This window comes from Stegodyphus dumicola, chromosome 11 (genome assembly GCF_044657685.1).
Source record: "Stegodyphus dumicola isolate Sdum_Otavi_A_Nest chromosome 11, ASM4465768v1".
In the NCBI taxonomy this organism is placed as follows: domain Eukaryota; kingdom Metazoa; phylum Arthropoda; class Arachnida; order Araneae; family Eresidae; genus Stegodyphus; species Stegodyphus dumicola.
The window spans coordinates 104,609,699-104,628,255 of NC_140778.1; the positions used below are offsets into that span (position 1 = coordinate 104,609,699).

Below are 18,557 nucleotides of genomic sequence, written 5' to 3' on the forward strand. Positions count from 1 at the left end.
TTCGTATTTTTTTAAAGATTTATTCATTCGTGTTATATATTTTTGGGTGTACTCCAACTGCGCTAATGAAAATATCCCCCGGGTCGAGCTATAGTCCAACTGCGCCAATCTAAATTTCTTCCACCTGCTGCCTACAAGGTTACAATTTAACTTTTCGAAGCCAATTGTAGCCAAGAGGAAAATAAAAATAAATAAATAGAATTACATATCATAAGAACAAGTACAAAATATCTAACAAGCAGGCTAATTACCTGAATAACAGTAATAAATGCGAGAGCTAACAAAGAAAATAAAAGGTATTGGTAAACATACATATTAGCATTGCAAACATCTTTCATTTATGATAATAATATCATAAATTAAATAATTATAAAGCATACAAATTATATTTTTAATAAATTACATCAATAATAGTCAAGATGTCTGAACTAAACTGGAAAATTTAATAGAGTTCACTAACGCACAAAAAATTATTCCATATCAAAGTGTGCTAAAAATATTTTTTGTTAATTAAAGTAATCATGTAAATGTTTGCAGAAATTAAATTTAATTAAATTTAAAAAAAGCTTAGCATGAAATCTATTATAACAACATTACTATGCATTTGGAACACTGACGTATAAATTGTAAATAAATCAAAATTATTATGCTAAGAAGTTTTTTCTAAAATTTGTCTAGAAGAAAGGAATTAGATAAACAATACTGCAAATTAATATAATCAATCAGGCCTCTCAATAAATAAAAGTTTATTTTCTTAAACAAAAATTAAAAACTGGGATGCAAAAGTTTGAGTAACATACTGGGAAATATCTGAATATATAATTAATTAGAAATGTATAATTAAATTAATAACAAGCTAATTAACAGAAACATTAAGCTTAATTTCATTCAATCTAAAACAAGCAATCGATCAGGAGCTCCGCATAATTGAAGTTTTAATGCTATTTTATGTAGATTTGCGTATAAAATAAAAGTTGCACTTGTGAAACAAGTGAATAATGTACTGATAGTCAACAGGAATTAAAATACAGTGGCTAAAAATATAACTTCTTGTTAGAAGGTATGCAAAGTTGCCAAGGCTAGAGAAATTGAATGATTATAGAAAACTCATAAAGTTAAGCGCTACAGTGTGAAAAGAAAATTCTGGAATAAACATGTTAAGAAAATTAGCTGGAGAAATAATCCTTAATTTATTGATATCCATATAAACTTCACTGGGACTAGAAACTCGGGTCGAACTACCAATGTTTAGTGTCCTTTCCGCTTGATCATAAGACCTTTGAAATTAGGCTGAACAATATATTAAAGAAAATACAAGATACAGCACACGTAAGAACAAAAGGGGGCTGAATTAGAGATTTACATGTTTAATGGATGAGTTAAACTTACCTGTATGCCATTATGAAATATTAGGAATGTAGCATAAAAGCATGAGTGAAGAAGGCAATGGCAATCTAAATGATTGTAATCTAAATGTATAACATTATTAGTATCTGCTATTAATTTCAATACTGCTGAAAAATTATAAATTAATTATATTATAAATCACATGAACTCGTTGCATTATAAATTACAACAATTAGAAATATTATTATGTGATTTAGCGACCATCTTTGTTAACAAATAATTTCAAGTAATTAAATTTACAAATAATTCAGCCTGAAACTAGGTTAGAAAATAAGCTAAATGCTGAAGATTAAGCTTTGCCAAGGGGTTAGAAACAACTTCTGTTAACTAGAGTTGTGATGCAAGAATTTGTAAAAATTCTCATTTAAATATAAATTGGCATAAATACAATACAAAGTATATAAATTCTACATACAATGAAAACTTGAGTACAGTGCAACAATATATGAAAAAGGAAGGGATTAAAAGGGAACTAAAAATCCCAGGATATGAATATAAGGGAGGTTTTTTTTTTTTTCCGTTGTTGTTAATTATGAAAATTTTGCTGATGCTCATAATTATTAATTATCTAAGAACGCTCATAATTATCTAAGAAGATTTGTTAATATTTATCTAGACAAGAAACTTATTTAAGGTGAGCTACAAATCCGATATTTGATAGGTTGATTATGTATCAGTTTTGTGTATGTCATTAATCAATCAATTTTACTATTCAAAACTGATATATATATATCAGCAACTAAGACATATATCAGCTATATATCTATCAGCGATTTGGAAAGTTTTTAATTCTTACAGGAAATAAAAAAGATCTGGCTCATTATTCCTTTAAGCATCATAAAACTTTAAAATGACTGTAAAAGAAATTTATTTTTACTTTAGCACATGCCAGACTTTAAATTAATATTTGCTTTGCATGCACAATTTTTACAATATTGATAAACGAAAATAAAGGCTTGCAGTCTCAATAGAATGTCCCATTAATGGCAATAAATGACTTTTTGTAGCACCCAATCTTCTTGGGAAAGAAATAGGGGACAGGAAACGTCGCGCAGTTCGTGGATTATATAAGAGGGGGACGGGGATCTAAGATCAAATTTGGCGCACTTCGTACCCTACCATATTTCTGTTATTGTTGATTGAAAAATTGCATTTACATTTTATATTCTTTACATTTTACTGTGTGCGATAAAAAATTTTGTTTTATCATTTTAAGGCGCTCGAATGTTCTTTAATTTGAGTGGAGTGTATTTTTAAAATCAACGCGGAGTTGAAACTTTTTTAAGGACATCAACGCAAGCGAAGCCGCGGGTAAAGCTAGTTATATATATATATAGATAGATACTTTTTGAATCTCCATTACATCAAGTGCAACCACAAAAAACACTCAACCAGGTAAACACAATTTCATAAACAACATACTGATACATGACACTAATTAAAATGAGCTATGCACTCTACAATTTTGAAGCTAGTGCAGACAGTATTCTCTTCGCCGAATAAATTCGAAGTTTTGAATTCTATTCCAGACACAGACGATAAAATGGATTGCAGTGAAGCTCCACCTTCCAAGGATAACTACATTCTGGATCCTCCCTTCAATTGAGATACTAACTGTAAAAAGAAAGGACTGCCACCGATCATTTGCACTAGAAAAACCGGAAGTTACTTGGAAAGAAGTTAAAGAAATGTGTTTTAGAAATGGTGCCAATTTTTTTCTGGTACTCTCACTAGAGACAAAATTATCATTACTCTTGGTTCTGCTCACTATCGTGATCTTGCACTTGCTGTTTTTACAAAAAACTACAACTTGGAACTACAATTTAGGACTTCTCGCGCAAAAGCCGATACTCCAATCAAAGTGGTGATTAGAGGATTAACTGATGATTCTGGTATTGACGAAATCAAAACTGAACTGTGTGTAGCCGGATATCCTGTTTTGAAGGTTACCCAATTCACTAAAAAATCTGATATGAGGAAGCTACCTGTTTTCTTTGTCTCCTTGAAAAGAGATGACATTGGACGTAGCATTTACAAGAAGTGCAAACTCTTAGAGTAAAGTATTCGTAAATATCGTAGCAATCGTAGCTACATGATTAATGATGTAGCGCAATAACTGATGTGTTTTGGCCATGGTCAACTTTTTTGCAACAACCTCCCAAGATGCTTAATTTGTGGTCAAGATCATCTTACGTATACTTGTAATCGTCCAAAACCGGATCAACCTGCTTGTGTCCGATGTGGAAAAAATCACGTGGCCTCTTTTAAACGTTGTGAACTGATCCGAAGTTTCGTGATTCTTCTGAACCCTCAGAAATGGACTTTGATAAAATTAAAGATGTAGTCAACAGATTGATTACATTTGTTGATCAATTCAAGAAAAAGAAGACTGCAGTTGAAAAATTCAAGCTTGCACTTTGCTCAACCAACACAAGCTCGCAACAACTTTTAGATGGCACTAATGTTTAATTTACATCTGCTTTTGAAGGATGACTGTCCTAGTTTCTTCTATCGTCGATAGATGGCACCACATTACGGTGACTTTTCATGTCCTGGTTTGCTCCGCCTTGCGAAGTTCGTGGCCGCTCCTTCTCCAACCTCCTCCGATTTCTCTTCAGAAATCATCCCACGTCTAGAACTTTATATGTCATGTGCCTTCGGGCTTTCTTTCAAGAACCGGCAAAGTTGCTTTTAGCAATAGCTCGGTATAATACAGTGTCTATACAAGGCCAACTAAGTCTAACACAGTATTCAAATCTTCCCGGATCAAAGGAAACAAATAGGGGAGCTAAGAACTAATAAATTTCATAAAAAAGGTAATACAATTAACATTTCTTAAAATATATATGCATGGATGCATTCTCAAATTTTAATTGCATTAAATTCACTTCACAAAGTGTTAACAATTGAGAAACTATATACATATTAATCATTATATTAATCAAATATATATATTAATCAGTGCCTATAAACTGTAGGCATACACATTATCTGAGATTTCAACACGTTGAATGTAGACTTAGCATGCAGTATCTGAACTTAAACTAAATACACATCACAGTTTTACGGTTTACGGTTGCAAATCAGGGTAAAATTTTATACAAATAATTTCTATTCTTTGAAATGCGTTTAGATTTAATTCATATGAGCTAAGAATACAGTGATTTAGAACGTGTTACTGCAAGATTCATGTATTCCATGAGGATTGTGAGGGTACACTAGAAATAGGGAGTAGTAACTTGCATGAAATGAAATAAACTAAAAAATAGGTCTAAATATACATTGGCTTATCAAACAAATTTGGAGTTGACAAATAGATTTTTTATAGCACACTACAATAAATGTGGCATGAGAAGTATTAAGCTGGGCACACGTACACACACATATGAAGAAGCTTACTTATATACAAAAACTGAGGAAAAAAGACATTTCAAAAGAATTTTAAAGCTTTAAAATTTTACGTGATGATGGCTTTTGTTTAAGAAATTTTGTATCATGAATTTGTATTATGCATTTGCATGAAATCTGTGTTAAATTTAATTAATTGATGGAAATGATATGTATAGCATTTCCATCAGTTACATCTTGCGAATAATTAGTTAAATATAACCGTAAAAATTTGTTAAAAGGAAGGAATCTTTGCAGTATGGCATGCAACAATATACCATCCTGTATTACTAATAGCAAACAGCGATAATTTTAACAAAATACACCTTCAGTTATTAATGAGCTATGTTACAAATGTTGAATGTATAGCCAAAGAAAGCGGTTCGCGAGCGCCATCTAGTGATGAATTTCGCGAAACTCACTGGAAACTGGGAACCGGAATTTCGTCTTGTCTGACAGGCCTTGACCTTGGATTAAGTCAAAGCCTCTAGGGTTGTTTGCCTAAGGGAAGGGATGCCGTCGTGGAGGACGTTCTATAGGAAATTGGCTCGTATACGCGAGACAGATCACTGAATTCATAATTCATTAGCTAGAACTTAGTTTAATGCGAGTACTGATGGACGCGTTCTTACAAAATGAGGCGTGGCTTAAAGGTAACTTGTTAACATGATGGTGTAAAGGGTGTGAGCATTGCTGCTTTTACCCATAGTTTTGGAAATATGCCCCGAGTGACTGGCAGATATAAAATATACCAGCGGTAAACGCTTCGATACGGCGTAATCAAAAGTGTTGACACTGGCGGTTCGAGCTGGTGACCCAAGATGGCGGAAAGGCGTAGCGGGCGTAGCTAGGTAGAAATAAGCACATAAATTCATCTGAAAGTTGTTGAAACTGCTTGAGCACTATGCCACACCCCTTATGACATATCAGTTTCTTCTAATGCGTAGGAGCTGCGATTTTTTTTCTGTTTATCCGGATTTTCCATGGCTGCGCCGCCACTATTCTATTTGTCTTTCCTTATGGCGTAATTTAAATTGCCAATGCCAATGATTAAAAATTACGGAGTACCTATGGTTCGAAACCATGTTCCTCCTCATCAGAATTACATAAAAGCGAGCAGAAATAGGAAAAATTGCATAAGTAGTAAACTTGATGCTCACATAGCGACATGGGAGCCACATGCCTCGAGAAAGGTTAGAGATAGCGAGGATTTATCAAACTTAAGAATACATAATTTTTATTTTGCGTAATTTAAATTATGGTGAATTACTGTATTCTGAATTATTCGGCCTATCGGCCTATACTCGAAAATTTAGTATCCCTACTGGGCAGTCTTAGTGAAAATCTTAAACAATACAATTTGTACGTCTTCCTTGGCGAAGTAATAGATGACGGCAAGATTAAATACAACGCCTAGTGCATTCTGTTTCATTGAACATGCAGAGTAATCAAGTGAAGAATAATGAATTCCAATATCATTAAAAGTTGTCCGAGTAAAAAAGTTTTTGTATTTTTCGTAAGATAAATGTTCAAAGTTCATGGAGAAATATCAAAATTTTAAAAAAGATGAAGTAGAATTAATGAAAAATAAAAAAAAAAAATAAAAAGCATAAATTTGTGAGCGGGATCAATGCTATGATGTCCAATAGTCATCTGATGAAAACACATTCTGAGTAACTTGAGCAAAGATTATTTACAGCAAATTATTTACAATATGATATGATTTCAATAAAACTTGAACTTCTGGGATAAATATTAGCAATTTGAGCTAAAAAGATTTAGCAAAGATTATTTACAGCACGTTACGAGTTCTAATTAAACTTGATCTTCTGAGATAGATAACAGGATAAATAATGAAATTTCTTGAGTAAATATATACAAATGCGTACATAGATGTTTGACTCCTTCCAATTCTTATTATAGAAAATTGTCCTAGGACGTTTGAAGGGCTGGTTAATGCGGTGATCGTAATTTTCTACATATCTAATGACATTGTGCTGATGATTATCACATTTGGAGTGAAAATTTTTAGATAACTTGAGAATTTCTTCGTTGATGGTGTTAATCTTGAAACTTTTTCTTATGACGGTGTTCCTCACGAACAATTGAGAGTCTCACATAATTGGTAAATGAATATTTTGTTCGCTTTGTAATTTGGATGTGTGGGTAGTGGCGGTAGCAGCCCAAGCTGGAACTGCATATAGAACTATTGGACGAAAGGATTGCAAATAAATGACTCTTTTGGCAGCATATTGGAGTTGCAATTTTCTCCCTACTAGGGCATAAAGCACCATAAATGCTTTTTGAGCTTTCTCTTTCACATAGTCTGTATGTTGATGGAAGGTTAATTTCTTATCAAGAAAAACTCCTAGATATTTAACATGAATGATGTTAACTCTTCTAATGATGTCGTTATTGATTTTGATATCCTCGAAATTTCCTCTGAGAGTTTTTTTGCTTAAAAGAACGACTGTTGATTTTTCAGTATTGATTTTTATTTTCCATTTTGTAAACCAGCTTATTAATTTGTCGGTGGATTTTTGCAATTTAATTAAGGCCATGTGGGGATTCATAGATTTGCATAGAACGGCTGTGTCGTCTGCATAACATGCAGTGAGTGCACAGTCCATAATTGGTAGATCATTGATAAAGTAGTAATTAAAAAGTGAAGGTGAATGAATTGCTCCCTGCGGTGTGCCAGCACTGATTTTTCTGATGGTAGAAAGATGATCATTAATTTTTGTTTGAAAGGTTCTATTGTTAAGGAAGTCAGCTATTATTAGTATAATCACAGGAGGAATTTTGTGATTGATAAGCTTGATAAGGAGGGCATCATGCCACACCTTATCGAAAGCTTTCTCAATGTTGAGAAAGAGGCCTGCCACAGTTTCTTTTTTATTGAAGCATTCTCCAATATATTCTATTAGTCTGACAATTTAATGTGTAGTTGAGAAACCGGCTCTGAATTCGAATTGATGCGGTTTGATGATATTGTTGCTATTAGTGAATGAAGAGAGACGATGCAGGATGATTTTTTCAAGTATTTTTGCGGTAGCTGGTAATAGACTAATGGGTCGATAGCTATTTATTTCTTGTCCAGGTTTTCCAGGCCTTTTTTATCACTATTATAATTGCGTGGTTCCACTTCTCAGGGAAAATGCAAAGGCTCAGGCAAGCAGTAATGATGTTTGTTAAAAGCACTATGCCTTTTCTGGGTAGATTTTTTAGTGATTTATTAGTAACTTCATCATATCCGGCTGATTTTCTTCAGGCGTTATATGATAAACCTTATTTTATTTAATAAATTTATCCGGTGACTAAACAGCCTTTGTTTAGTTTATGTTAACAATTTAAGTTTGTTTTACTCGTTACATAATTTCGTAAATACATTTATGAATACAAGAGAGTACTCTTCTGTTTTGGGAATTCGATTTCAGAAATGTATGTATGCATGCATGTATGTGTTCATTTATGCATGTAAATATTTGCATGCACACTGCACAAAAAAAAAGGGGGGGGAGGACAGTTTTGTATCTCCCGTTTTACTGGGCCGATTGACGAAGTCTAAATTGTACTTTTCATGTCTCAAAAGCGGGACTTAGGATATACCATATTAGATTTTTATTAGATTTTATATTATTCTAACATAACTTTGACACAAAATTGGACTCTTTCTGAAATAACATATATTTTTTCCCATATTTCCATTCAACGACTTAAATTATGCCTAGACATTAACTGTTGTAATTTTTGGTGAAAAATTTATGAAAAAATTAAAATAATTATGTTGGCTGATTTTTTTTTTTTTTTTTTTTTTTTTCCCAGTTTGCGCCAAGAATAATTCGTTTGGCGGAATTCTATCTACTTTCCTTATTTTTCATTGATGTGCAAGAGTAAAAAAAAGGTCCATTGTTCATTCTTTCAAATAATTTTATCAAAGTGCGTAAACGACATTTTCATTTTTATCGCTCTTATTGAGTACGCCAAATTTCAAAACGCGCCAAAATGTAAATTCACGTATATCTTAGGAAATTTGAATAAAAAACTCTAATTATTTGCAAATATGCTTAGAAATACAGGTACTTACGTATTATCGCAACCAGGTTGGCGCTATTTGTAAGTTTGAGTAAAAAAGTATGAATAGAAAGAAAATGTACATTTATTAATTACAGATAATTTTTAATGCAGTTATGCAGTTTTTTTATATTATTTTGTTTTAAAATATAAAATAGCAATTAAACCCTTCCGGTTTCGAATTTGAATAAGTTGCAGAATTATTTTTTCGGCGGAAATCTTTTGGCTATTGCTTTTAGCACTGATTGAAAACCGTATTCGCCATAACCATGTACACGTCGACTTATTTTTACTTAAAAAAACATCCCAGAATTGCACAAAAATGGCATTGCGCACACACTTGACTTTATCCATGTACACTGCTATTTTCTCATAAATTACAAAAATTTGCACGAAAATGCAGGAAAATTTTGTGAATCTCCACATGCTCTTTTTACAAAACTACGTATAACAGGTAGGGTTGCCGTAAGTAGGGTCGCCAAATTTGGCAATTTATGCAAATTTTGGCCTGGTTGCGTTAATACGTAAGTACCGAAATAGATCTACTTTAAGATGATGTCAAAAATTTTACGGGTTATATTTCTAAATATTTTTTAAAAAATTATAAAAAATATTTAAAAATACAAATTTTTAAATTAAGTCATAAAAAATATGCAAATGTGACTTGGATTAAGCCTGAGGTAAGTTTAATAAAAAATGAGGTATTAATAAATATATATCAAATTCAATTAGCATTGAGGAGCTAAAAATTTGAGAGCTAATTTTTAAAAAACTACTCGGGAGATTTTTACAAAATTTGACAGTTTGGCGTAATTTACGTGGTAGAATCAAAATATGGAACAAAATACGCATGTCATCTCAGAAAAAGTCTAATTTTGAGTCAGAATACCTATATTAAAACAATGCTACACATAAATCTAATACATATTCTAAGTCGCGCTTTCGAGACATTAAAAACACAATTTGAAAATTTCGTCAATTGGCACAGAAGCACGAGAGACACAGACTGTCTCCCCTTATTTTTTTGGCGCAGTGTACGTATATATATGTGAATATACACCCACACATACATGCAAATACCTACATACACACATAGAATCCGGTCTCAAAGCAGTACCCGTGTACAGCCAAAGCGGTCTAACAAAGTTTATTAAATTTTTCATAAACAAATACAGTAAATTTCTTTAAAATCTCCACAGAATTGTAATTTTTAAAATTAATCACTGCAAAATACATGCAATGATTAATTTGCATCGTTATTTAATGCTTTCTTTTTATTTAATTTCAAGTAGAGATAAAATATTGATTTAAGTTCTGTGGAATAAACGAAGAAATATAGATACAGGAAACATGAAATCTCATCCTTTAAACATTTAGATCACTCTTGAAAATTTTCCAGAATGCGAGCAAACGGAAAACTTATTGAATGTAAAACAGTAATTCTTAACGCAATAAACAAAATATAATGAAATAATATGACTATATCATGTTTTTTTTTTTTTTTTTTCCTTCAAGTATAATCACCACCATATGTATAGAAGTAATTTCTGAAGAAAATTGAAAATATTAGTAACGTTTCCCTCAACTCACTCCCTTTATCTTTTAAAGACGTCGTAATGCTTGAACTAGGCGTTCCAGCAGTACGACTTATTAATGTTCAGTTGCGCCTACATTCCAAAACCGAAGTGTACGAAAGTAGCAGTTCTATTATTTTCATTCGGGAAGTAGGCGGAATTCTTGCACCCGCGTTCCTTCATCCTAAGAAGACATAATTTTCTCATTTTTTTCTCTACACAATGCAACGACCCTTTTCAGGTCTTGTGTATCCAAGGAGGTTAGAATACATGGAGATGGCGTCTCTGCTGTCGCAATACGAGGAGAGTGAAGCCGGGGGAAGCAAATAAGCCACGCCTCGTGAGGGCAAGAAAACGCTTCCCTTACTATGTGAAGTGAGGTTAAACGTCAGCTTGTTTGAAGTTTTGAGTGTGTTTTCTGATTTCTTATGTGAAGACGTGAGAGGGTTATAAGGTACTGAATGGTTACATTGAAATAATGTCTACATTTCGGATTTCATTTTCATATAGAAGAATGTTTCTTTAACATGCATAAATAAGTAGAATAATTGAAATGTGCGTTTGAAAAGCCGTCAGCAAAGAGTTTGAGTATTTTCTCGGTGTGACGTGCGCGAAGAAACATCTATAATTCTCAGATTTTTCTTCAATTAATGGTTTGAGTATTATACTCGTAATTAACTGAGTTGTAAAAGCAAAACGGTAAGTAAACAAGGGAAGGGGGAGTGGTCAGCTCATCGTGGAAAAGAAAACGCGTTATTTTAAAGGTGTGATCATATTACATTACAAGTCATATTTTATGTATTTAATTTTATTTTCTGTTCAAGTAAATATTTAATAACAGGATTTAATTTGGGGTGAAATTTGTGGGAGTTTTAACAATGCAGAATAACAATGCAGAATTTAAATATTATTTTTTATCATTTTTCATGCAATTTAATATTTTTCAAAACGTAAGTAGTATTTCTAACATGGAAAATTGAGAATTATACCTGTATATATTTAGAATAACTAAAATATAATCAATTAATGGTTTGAGTATTTATTTATTTATTTTCACAATACCTTTATTGCTAGCATTCATTAATGACAGCATGTAATTACATAATGCATTTCTCATTTAACTCATTTTAATGGAATCAGTCCCTTTGTACTGTATTTTTTTAATGGAATCAGTCCCTTTGTACTGTATTTTCCCTCTGCATATCCTGATAATCATTAGAATTGATACAATTATCAGCACTTGCAGCCGTTTCCTTGGATATGTTTTAAACATACACAGCAAATTTTTATCTAACTTTGAGCAAAGTATAATTAAATAAATGATAGTATATATGTTAAAAGAATATTTACCTGTGAAATGTAATACCGGATCCTGCTATTCTTCTATTTGTACAGCCGAAAGCGACGCAGGAATTTACCATTTTGGCAGGAATAAAAATTGCTTCTCGGAACAATATTGCAGCCGTCTACAAGATGATAGAAAATGTAGAAATAAAATGAAATGGCGGGAAAAAGTGAAGGAAAAAGCGCGCGAGGAATCCACGGTCTTTAATTTACGAAACTGGGTGTGGCTAGGTTCTGCCTCATTGGCTGAAGAGCTCGTCAATCTTTCTAAAGCCACGACTACTAAGGGCATGCTTTCCCCCACTTTTTGGCTTCACTTGGACTGCGCGCAGGGCATCTCCATGTATTCTAACCTCCTTGAGTGTATCCGATTGTTCGGGAAAAGGAACAAACAATTTTTACTCAACGAAAAAGTTTATATTCGCATATACACAAACACACTTCTTGTTTTTGTTTCTTCTTGAAGATTGATATTTGAGTTACTTTAAAAGTTTGTAATAATAAGCTTTTTTTGGAGGGGGGGGGTTATAACAACTTGTTTAATGTACTTAGGGTGTATTTGATTTTAAGCTGTTGTTTAAAATTTAGTCATTTAAATCATGAATTTAATCCCGTGATTAAAAAAATTGATTGCGTTATTAATAAAATAGCATATTTTACAAAACAAAAAATTATACTCCCTCTGTCCCAAATTAGTTGCTAGATTTGAATACTTTTGAACTGCTTATTGATACTGATGATTTTATGATTTCGTTTGAACATTTTTCAGAAATTTCAGGGCGCTATGTTATCAATCAGCAACATTTACTTAACATTCCCTCCTTAAATCAGTACCAAATGAGTTTAAAAAATCCAGGATTCGCACACCATTAAGACCCCCCTCCATTTTGTAAAGACTCCAATAATGATCACCACCAATAATGATCTTTGATCAATGATCTTCCTTGCGTATATGAGACAGATTCCCTTAGAATTTCCTCTACGAAGGCATCCTACCCATTCGGCAGACAGCCGTCGAGGTTCTGCCTTATCACATAAACATAATCTTCTGATAAACTGGTGGTAGAGTCCTTATAAAATGGGGCGTGGTTTAAGAGCGTGCGAACCCTATAAATTTGGTTCGAAGAAATTGTCCCAAAATAAGTACTACATTTGTCGAAGGTGAAAACTGAGAATAAAAATACCAAGTTATGATAATTTTAATCTCAAATAAAGCAAGTTTAATTGATGCATAATTTTGCAGCTGTCAATCTACTAAACTGCATCGAAAGTTATTTATGACTCCACCTACTTGAAAGGTAGCAACTAATTTGGAACAAAATTTTCCACCCAGAAACTAATTTTGGGTGGAGGAAGTACAACTTAATATTTTATTTTAATACTTTTTTAGGTACAACTCTGATATACGCCCTAATTTCACCAAATGTGGCGATATGTGTTCTGCTGGTTTTTGGCTCGATTGCGTGTTACATGGCAACCCTGTTGACGTTGAAAAATCTTTTGCTGGAGCTCGTTGGTTCGCGAAGATAGGGGGGAAAGATAAAATGGTGGAAGTTGTTGAATTGAAGTTCAACAAAAAGAAATATCATCGTGGCTATCCTGTTGAGGGGCAGTGGGTGTTTGGAGGTGTGGAAAGAGGGTCTGGGAGATTATTTTTAGTGGCTGTGCATGATAAAAGTAGGGATCTGTGATTATTTGTGAACCACAGTATGAATTTTCTGGATAGTGTGCCTGACTGCCATATAAATACGATAGCGATTACGTGGCGGAATGTTAAAGGCGGTATGAAATTGGTATTTCTGCTGTTCGAAAAAGCATTAATTCATGGTAAGTGCATTTTATTTTATTCTTGTTCTTATTTTGTAGAATGTTTATGTTCATTGTTTTTTTAGTATGAATTTCTGTCGTTATTGTTGTTTTCTGGAATTGTTTGAGATTTATTTTAGTTTATTTTGTTGATTAATGCGTAGCGTCTAGATTATGCAATTCGTGGATTTTTTTTAAAGTTGAAATAGAACGCTGTGCAAATGGTATTCTTTGAAATTTATTGTTGTTATGTTAATTTATTAATGCGAGATGTGCGTAGTTCGTAGATTCGTTTGTTTCCTAGATTGTGCAATACAAAGATGTATTTTAAGTTTAAACAGGATGCTGTGTACATGGTATTCTTTGAAATTTATTGTTCTTATGTTAATTTATTAAAGTGAGGTTTGAATAGTTCGTAGATTCGTTCCTTGCCTAGATTGTGCCATTCGTAGATGTTTTTTTAAGTTAAAACATATCGCTGTGTACATGGATTCTTGTCAAATATTTTTGGTTAGAAACTTTACGTTTTTGCTGTCTAAATTTTTTGTTTTTGTTTCCGATTTTTAGCTTAAATTGTATCTTCAAAAAGTAAACCGCGTTTTTGGAGACATTTTAGGCTTAAAGTTCGAAATGTAGACAAAAAATTTAGATAGTAATATGGCAGCACGCAGTTTCTCGCCAAAAAATGTTTGGCGAGAAATTTGGCTACTTGAGGGCGCATATCAGAGTAGTTCCCTTTTCTAAGGAATTTCGTGATCACGTATTAAAAAGCTATTGTATTAAAAAATCGCTGTTTTAAAAAAGGCTTTTAAAGCAATAATATTATTATGATACTTATTGAATATTTCGCCAAATCATGTTCGGATATTAAGAATAATAAATAAAAAAACGATTGGAATGACAAGCCAAATCTTCTTTCCAAGAATTTTGAACATAAATATATTAATTTCAATTAAAAATACCTTTAGTGTATTTTAAAAGTCTGAAATAAGGTTGAATATTTTGAAATTCTTTCATTCCTCGTAAAATTGCCATTATTTTCATTGATATCACTTCATTATTTCATAAGTCATTATTTTCATGATTTCACTTCATTGAAATGCTTACATTTATTTTTATCCAACTATAAATTTTCTAGTAATTAGCAATTTATTTTTCAAATAAGTGTTCCTTGTATATAACAGTTAGTTATGCAAGAGGTTTCTTTCAAAAATTTTCAGTGTAGTTTTTTGATATTATTCTTTTATCTAAATTTTTGAAAGATAAATTTTAGATTAAAAACTAAATTTTAAAAAAAATACTAGTATAATTCGTAACTAATTTATCTGTATTTTGAAAATATGCTTCTGAGATTTTTGTTTTCATTACTTTGTCACTATTCATCTTTATTTTTACTTAGTTTATTAGTTTAATTAATTTTGTTTGAATCATCATCTTTCTACGTGAGCCTAGAGCGAAAATATTTCCCATTTACTCATATTTATGTAGGGCTGCTGTATACTCAAAATGTGTTGAAAATCGCTATCAATGTGTGTCTGGGTTTAACTGAAATAAAAAGTGCTGTTTTAAAAAGTAAAAAACAATATTATAATCAAAAGCCTCATTACTGGGTATATTTAACCATGCACAAAAACTTATTTATTTTTATTTTATTTATTTTCCTTAAAAATAAACAGATATATTGTGAAAAAATAATTTCATAAAAAGAGAAAACAAAAATAAACTGTGTTGTCAAGAGATAATGTATGCAGTCTTTGCTTGAGGAGGGAAATGAAATATTGCTTTATGTGTACTTGTGCAATAGCAATATCAGTCTGTCCCTTAAATAAATAATAAAATACTTTCTAAAATGATATCTCTTTTTTAGGACAGTTTCCTTTGGAAATTTCTCCAAGTAGATCCTTAATGCGGTCCTCCATGCACATGCCTAATGTAGTGATCTTTTGAAGAATACTTCCCAAATAAGATTATCTGTTCTCTAAAACGGATTTCTTTGAAAAACCCTACACATGTGCCATCTCCCTTATGCAATCATTCTTCTATGATGGACCACTGGACATGAAAAGATATTCCTTTTTCAAATAGGAATTGCCTTAAAAATCCCACCGATGACAGTAATATTTTTTAAGCATTATTTAAAAAAATATCTACCTTTTCTAATTAAAAATAATTAGATAATTCATTAATGAATAGTTAATCATATGATAATTGTGAATTCATAAAAAAAGTTTTAATAATATAATAATGAACTATAAATATTACTTTTTAATTACCGATGTATTGTTTTTATATAGAGTTTAAAATTATGGTTTACTGTTTTTTCAGTACAAACAATTATTTTCAAATTATCACTGATTTATTGTTTTAAATGTAGTGATTTAAAGTATGTTTTGCAAGATTTACAAGTCTTAAGATTGCGATCTGTTGTGTTAAGCATATTTACTCCGTGTTAAATCTCCTGAACTTCAAACAGATAAACGCGGATTTATAAACGTAAATTGTTTATTTGCTCAAAATCGCAATCAGGAAAATTTCCTAATACTTCACTTTGCAATTTTTTGAAAATAAATTTCCGTAAATAAACATCGTCCGCTGCCTTTGCCTTCCTCACGAAACCGGTCTTGTTCCCTACCCATAAGCAAGAATTCTAACTTCCCTACTCCCCGATGAAAATAATAAAATCATCTCCCTCGTAGACTATCGTTTTGGGATGTAAACGCTAGTCTACATCTCAAAACAGAAGCCTATGAAAGGAGCGATTATATTATTTTCATAGGGGATTAGGCAAGTTAGATTTCTTCCACATGCGCTCTTTCCCTAAGAGAGATTGCTACAACATAAAATATTTGCAAATAGCTCTATTAATTCTTTCAATTTCAATGGAGTCATGTTTTCCCCTGAGCAAATGAACTAATTAGGAAAGATAGGATTTTCTATCTAGATACTGACTGTTTGTTTGTCTATATGTTTTTGAAGAAAAAGACACGGGAGACTTGGTCTAGTAGCTTCACGTCCACTTTCATTGCAGCATTATATCACATATCTGTTTAATCGTAATGTAAAAACGTCTTATTCTACAATATCGCGTTTTTGTTTTCCCGCATTTAAGTATAAATGATTTTATTTTATAATCAACTAGCAGCTTCGCTGCCAGCCTTCGTCTGGCTTTTAAATGTACCGGAAAAATGGCTGAAGGGAACACCAAACGTTAAAAGTTTCATTTAAAAAATATTTTTAAAGTAAAAAATATTATCATTTTTCCAAAATTCTTTTTGTAAAAGCAGTCGCAAGGATGAAAGTTTAACGTGTCCAAAAATAAAATAAATAAATAAATAAATAAATAAATAAACTGTACATTTTTAAAAATAAGCTTTTTTAGAAAAAAATCCCGTTGAAAAGGTGTTAAGCTCCCTTTGTTAAATAAATTCGTATTTAATCGATTTATTGAAACATGAAATTTATTTTAAGTTTGTAAAATAGCTAAGTGCCTACGTTTCATGACGATGTGAAAATGGAGTGTATAGAGTAAAATCTCGCTTTCCTATAGCCCATTATGTCTCAAAATGACGCGATTTTGTCACAAAACATAAAATTTAAAAAAAAAAAAAAAAAAATCGAATTTGAATTTCGAAAAAATCGCTTCGAGGTGCACTGGCTCTTATCTAGATGTACTTATGTACCAAATTTCGTAGCCGTGGGTCTATTAGCTTACGCGCAGCGCGAACGAAAGACACACACAGACAGAGTCTTTATTTTATTATATGTAGAGATTATAACTTACACTCAAAATATGTTTTTCAGAAAGAAGCAGTTTTAATTGTGATTTATTGTTTCATTTATGATCTACAGCTAATTTGAAACAGGAGGGTATTTGCAACAGGTGTGTTCAAAATTATCGCTGAAAATGCTTGTAGAGCAGATGTGTTTAAAATCTAAAAACCTGTCTACTAATCACCTTTGGAGTGACATCAATCAAAGCACGCATACCTGCTCCATGGTTCGCGAAATTCTTGGAAGCATTGACAGAATACCCCTTTTGATAGTTGTACAGAGACGCCATCGCTTCGTTTTGAACTGCCTGAAATCTTTGTCTCAGTAAAACCATCTTAATAGGCGAAAACAGTAAAGTCAGGGCATACAGTATGAACCAGATATGTTTCTGATCAAATAAACCCAAGTCCTTTTTGCCCAAAATCCGACGTCGCGCTGAATGGTAAAAAATATTTTAACTCCATGTGTACAACAGAAAGAACTCTGCTGTTCCAGATGATGTCACTTCATATACACTTCAGCCTTTTGGCTAAGATCAAAGTGTAGACTACAATGGAAAGTAAACTAACACCTTGTAGCAGTCAAAATTAAATTATTACAAGATTCACAGGTATAACATTGCTTTTAAGTGAAAATTTGAACATAGAACTGCTTCTCAAACTATGCAAATGAAACACATTCTTTTGTTCTCTATAAATGCAGATAGAAGTAAATTTAATTAGAATGCATTCAGCAGAGGTACATCTAAATCCACATCAGCATTGTCTTCAGTATGTCTCTGTACATTCGAAGTCGGCATTGAATACTGCAACATTTCTCGGAAAAGTCTTTGACCGAATCTGAGGCATTTAGTGGATTTGATAACAGCTCTCAATGACTGATCGAGCTCGGAAGCTGGAGGCAATTCTCCTTCAATGATGAGGATTATTCTCCACATTCTTTCCTCTAGATTAGACGCGAAAGCGGTTCGGAAGATCTCCATGCAGAACGGATCATTAATGTAGTTCCTAACAAAAAGCAGAAAGTTTATTTCTAGGAAAATTTAAGTTAATACTTAAGAAAACAAATACATTCAAAGTCATTGAGAAAGCATGAGAAAGAAACTGCGATTGAGGAGCGTGAGAAAGAAACTGTGATTGTTTACTAGATATTTAAAAACTTTAGAATATTGCAGCATAGAAACGCAGAACAGAA

General features: G+C 32.2%; 1 protein-coding gene and 1 long non-coding RNA gene across 3 annotated transcripts in view; one reads left to right on the forward strand and one right to left on the reverse strand.

Moving 5' to 3' along the window:
* Positions 1-18,557, forward strand: part of LOC146994229 (uncharacterized) — a 118,985-nt gene that overhangs the window by 82,803 nt on the left and 17,625 nt on the right. Inside the window, exon 3 of one of the 2 annotated variants that reach the window (XR_015043852.1) lies at positions 15,460-15,706. The exons of the other annotated variant lie outside the window; for it this stretch is intronic. This is a non-coding gene — a long non-coding RNA (uncharacterized LOC146994229). The remainder of the gene's footprint in view (positions 1-15,459; positions 15,707-18,557) is intronic. 2 annotated transcript variants of the gene reach the window in all.
* The window catches only part of LOC118200228 (protein toll-like), a 33,823-nt gene continuing 32,603 nt past the window's right edge, over positions 17,338-18,557 (reverse strand). The window contains exon 5 of the mRNA XM_035372166.2: positions 17,338-18,370. Coding sequence (XP_035228057.2) covers positions 18,082-18,370 — 289 coding nt within the window. The 3' untranslated portion in view covers positions 17,338-18,081. The remainder of the gene's footprint in view (positions 18,371-18,557) is intronic.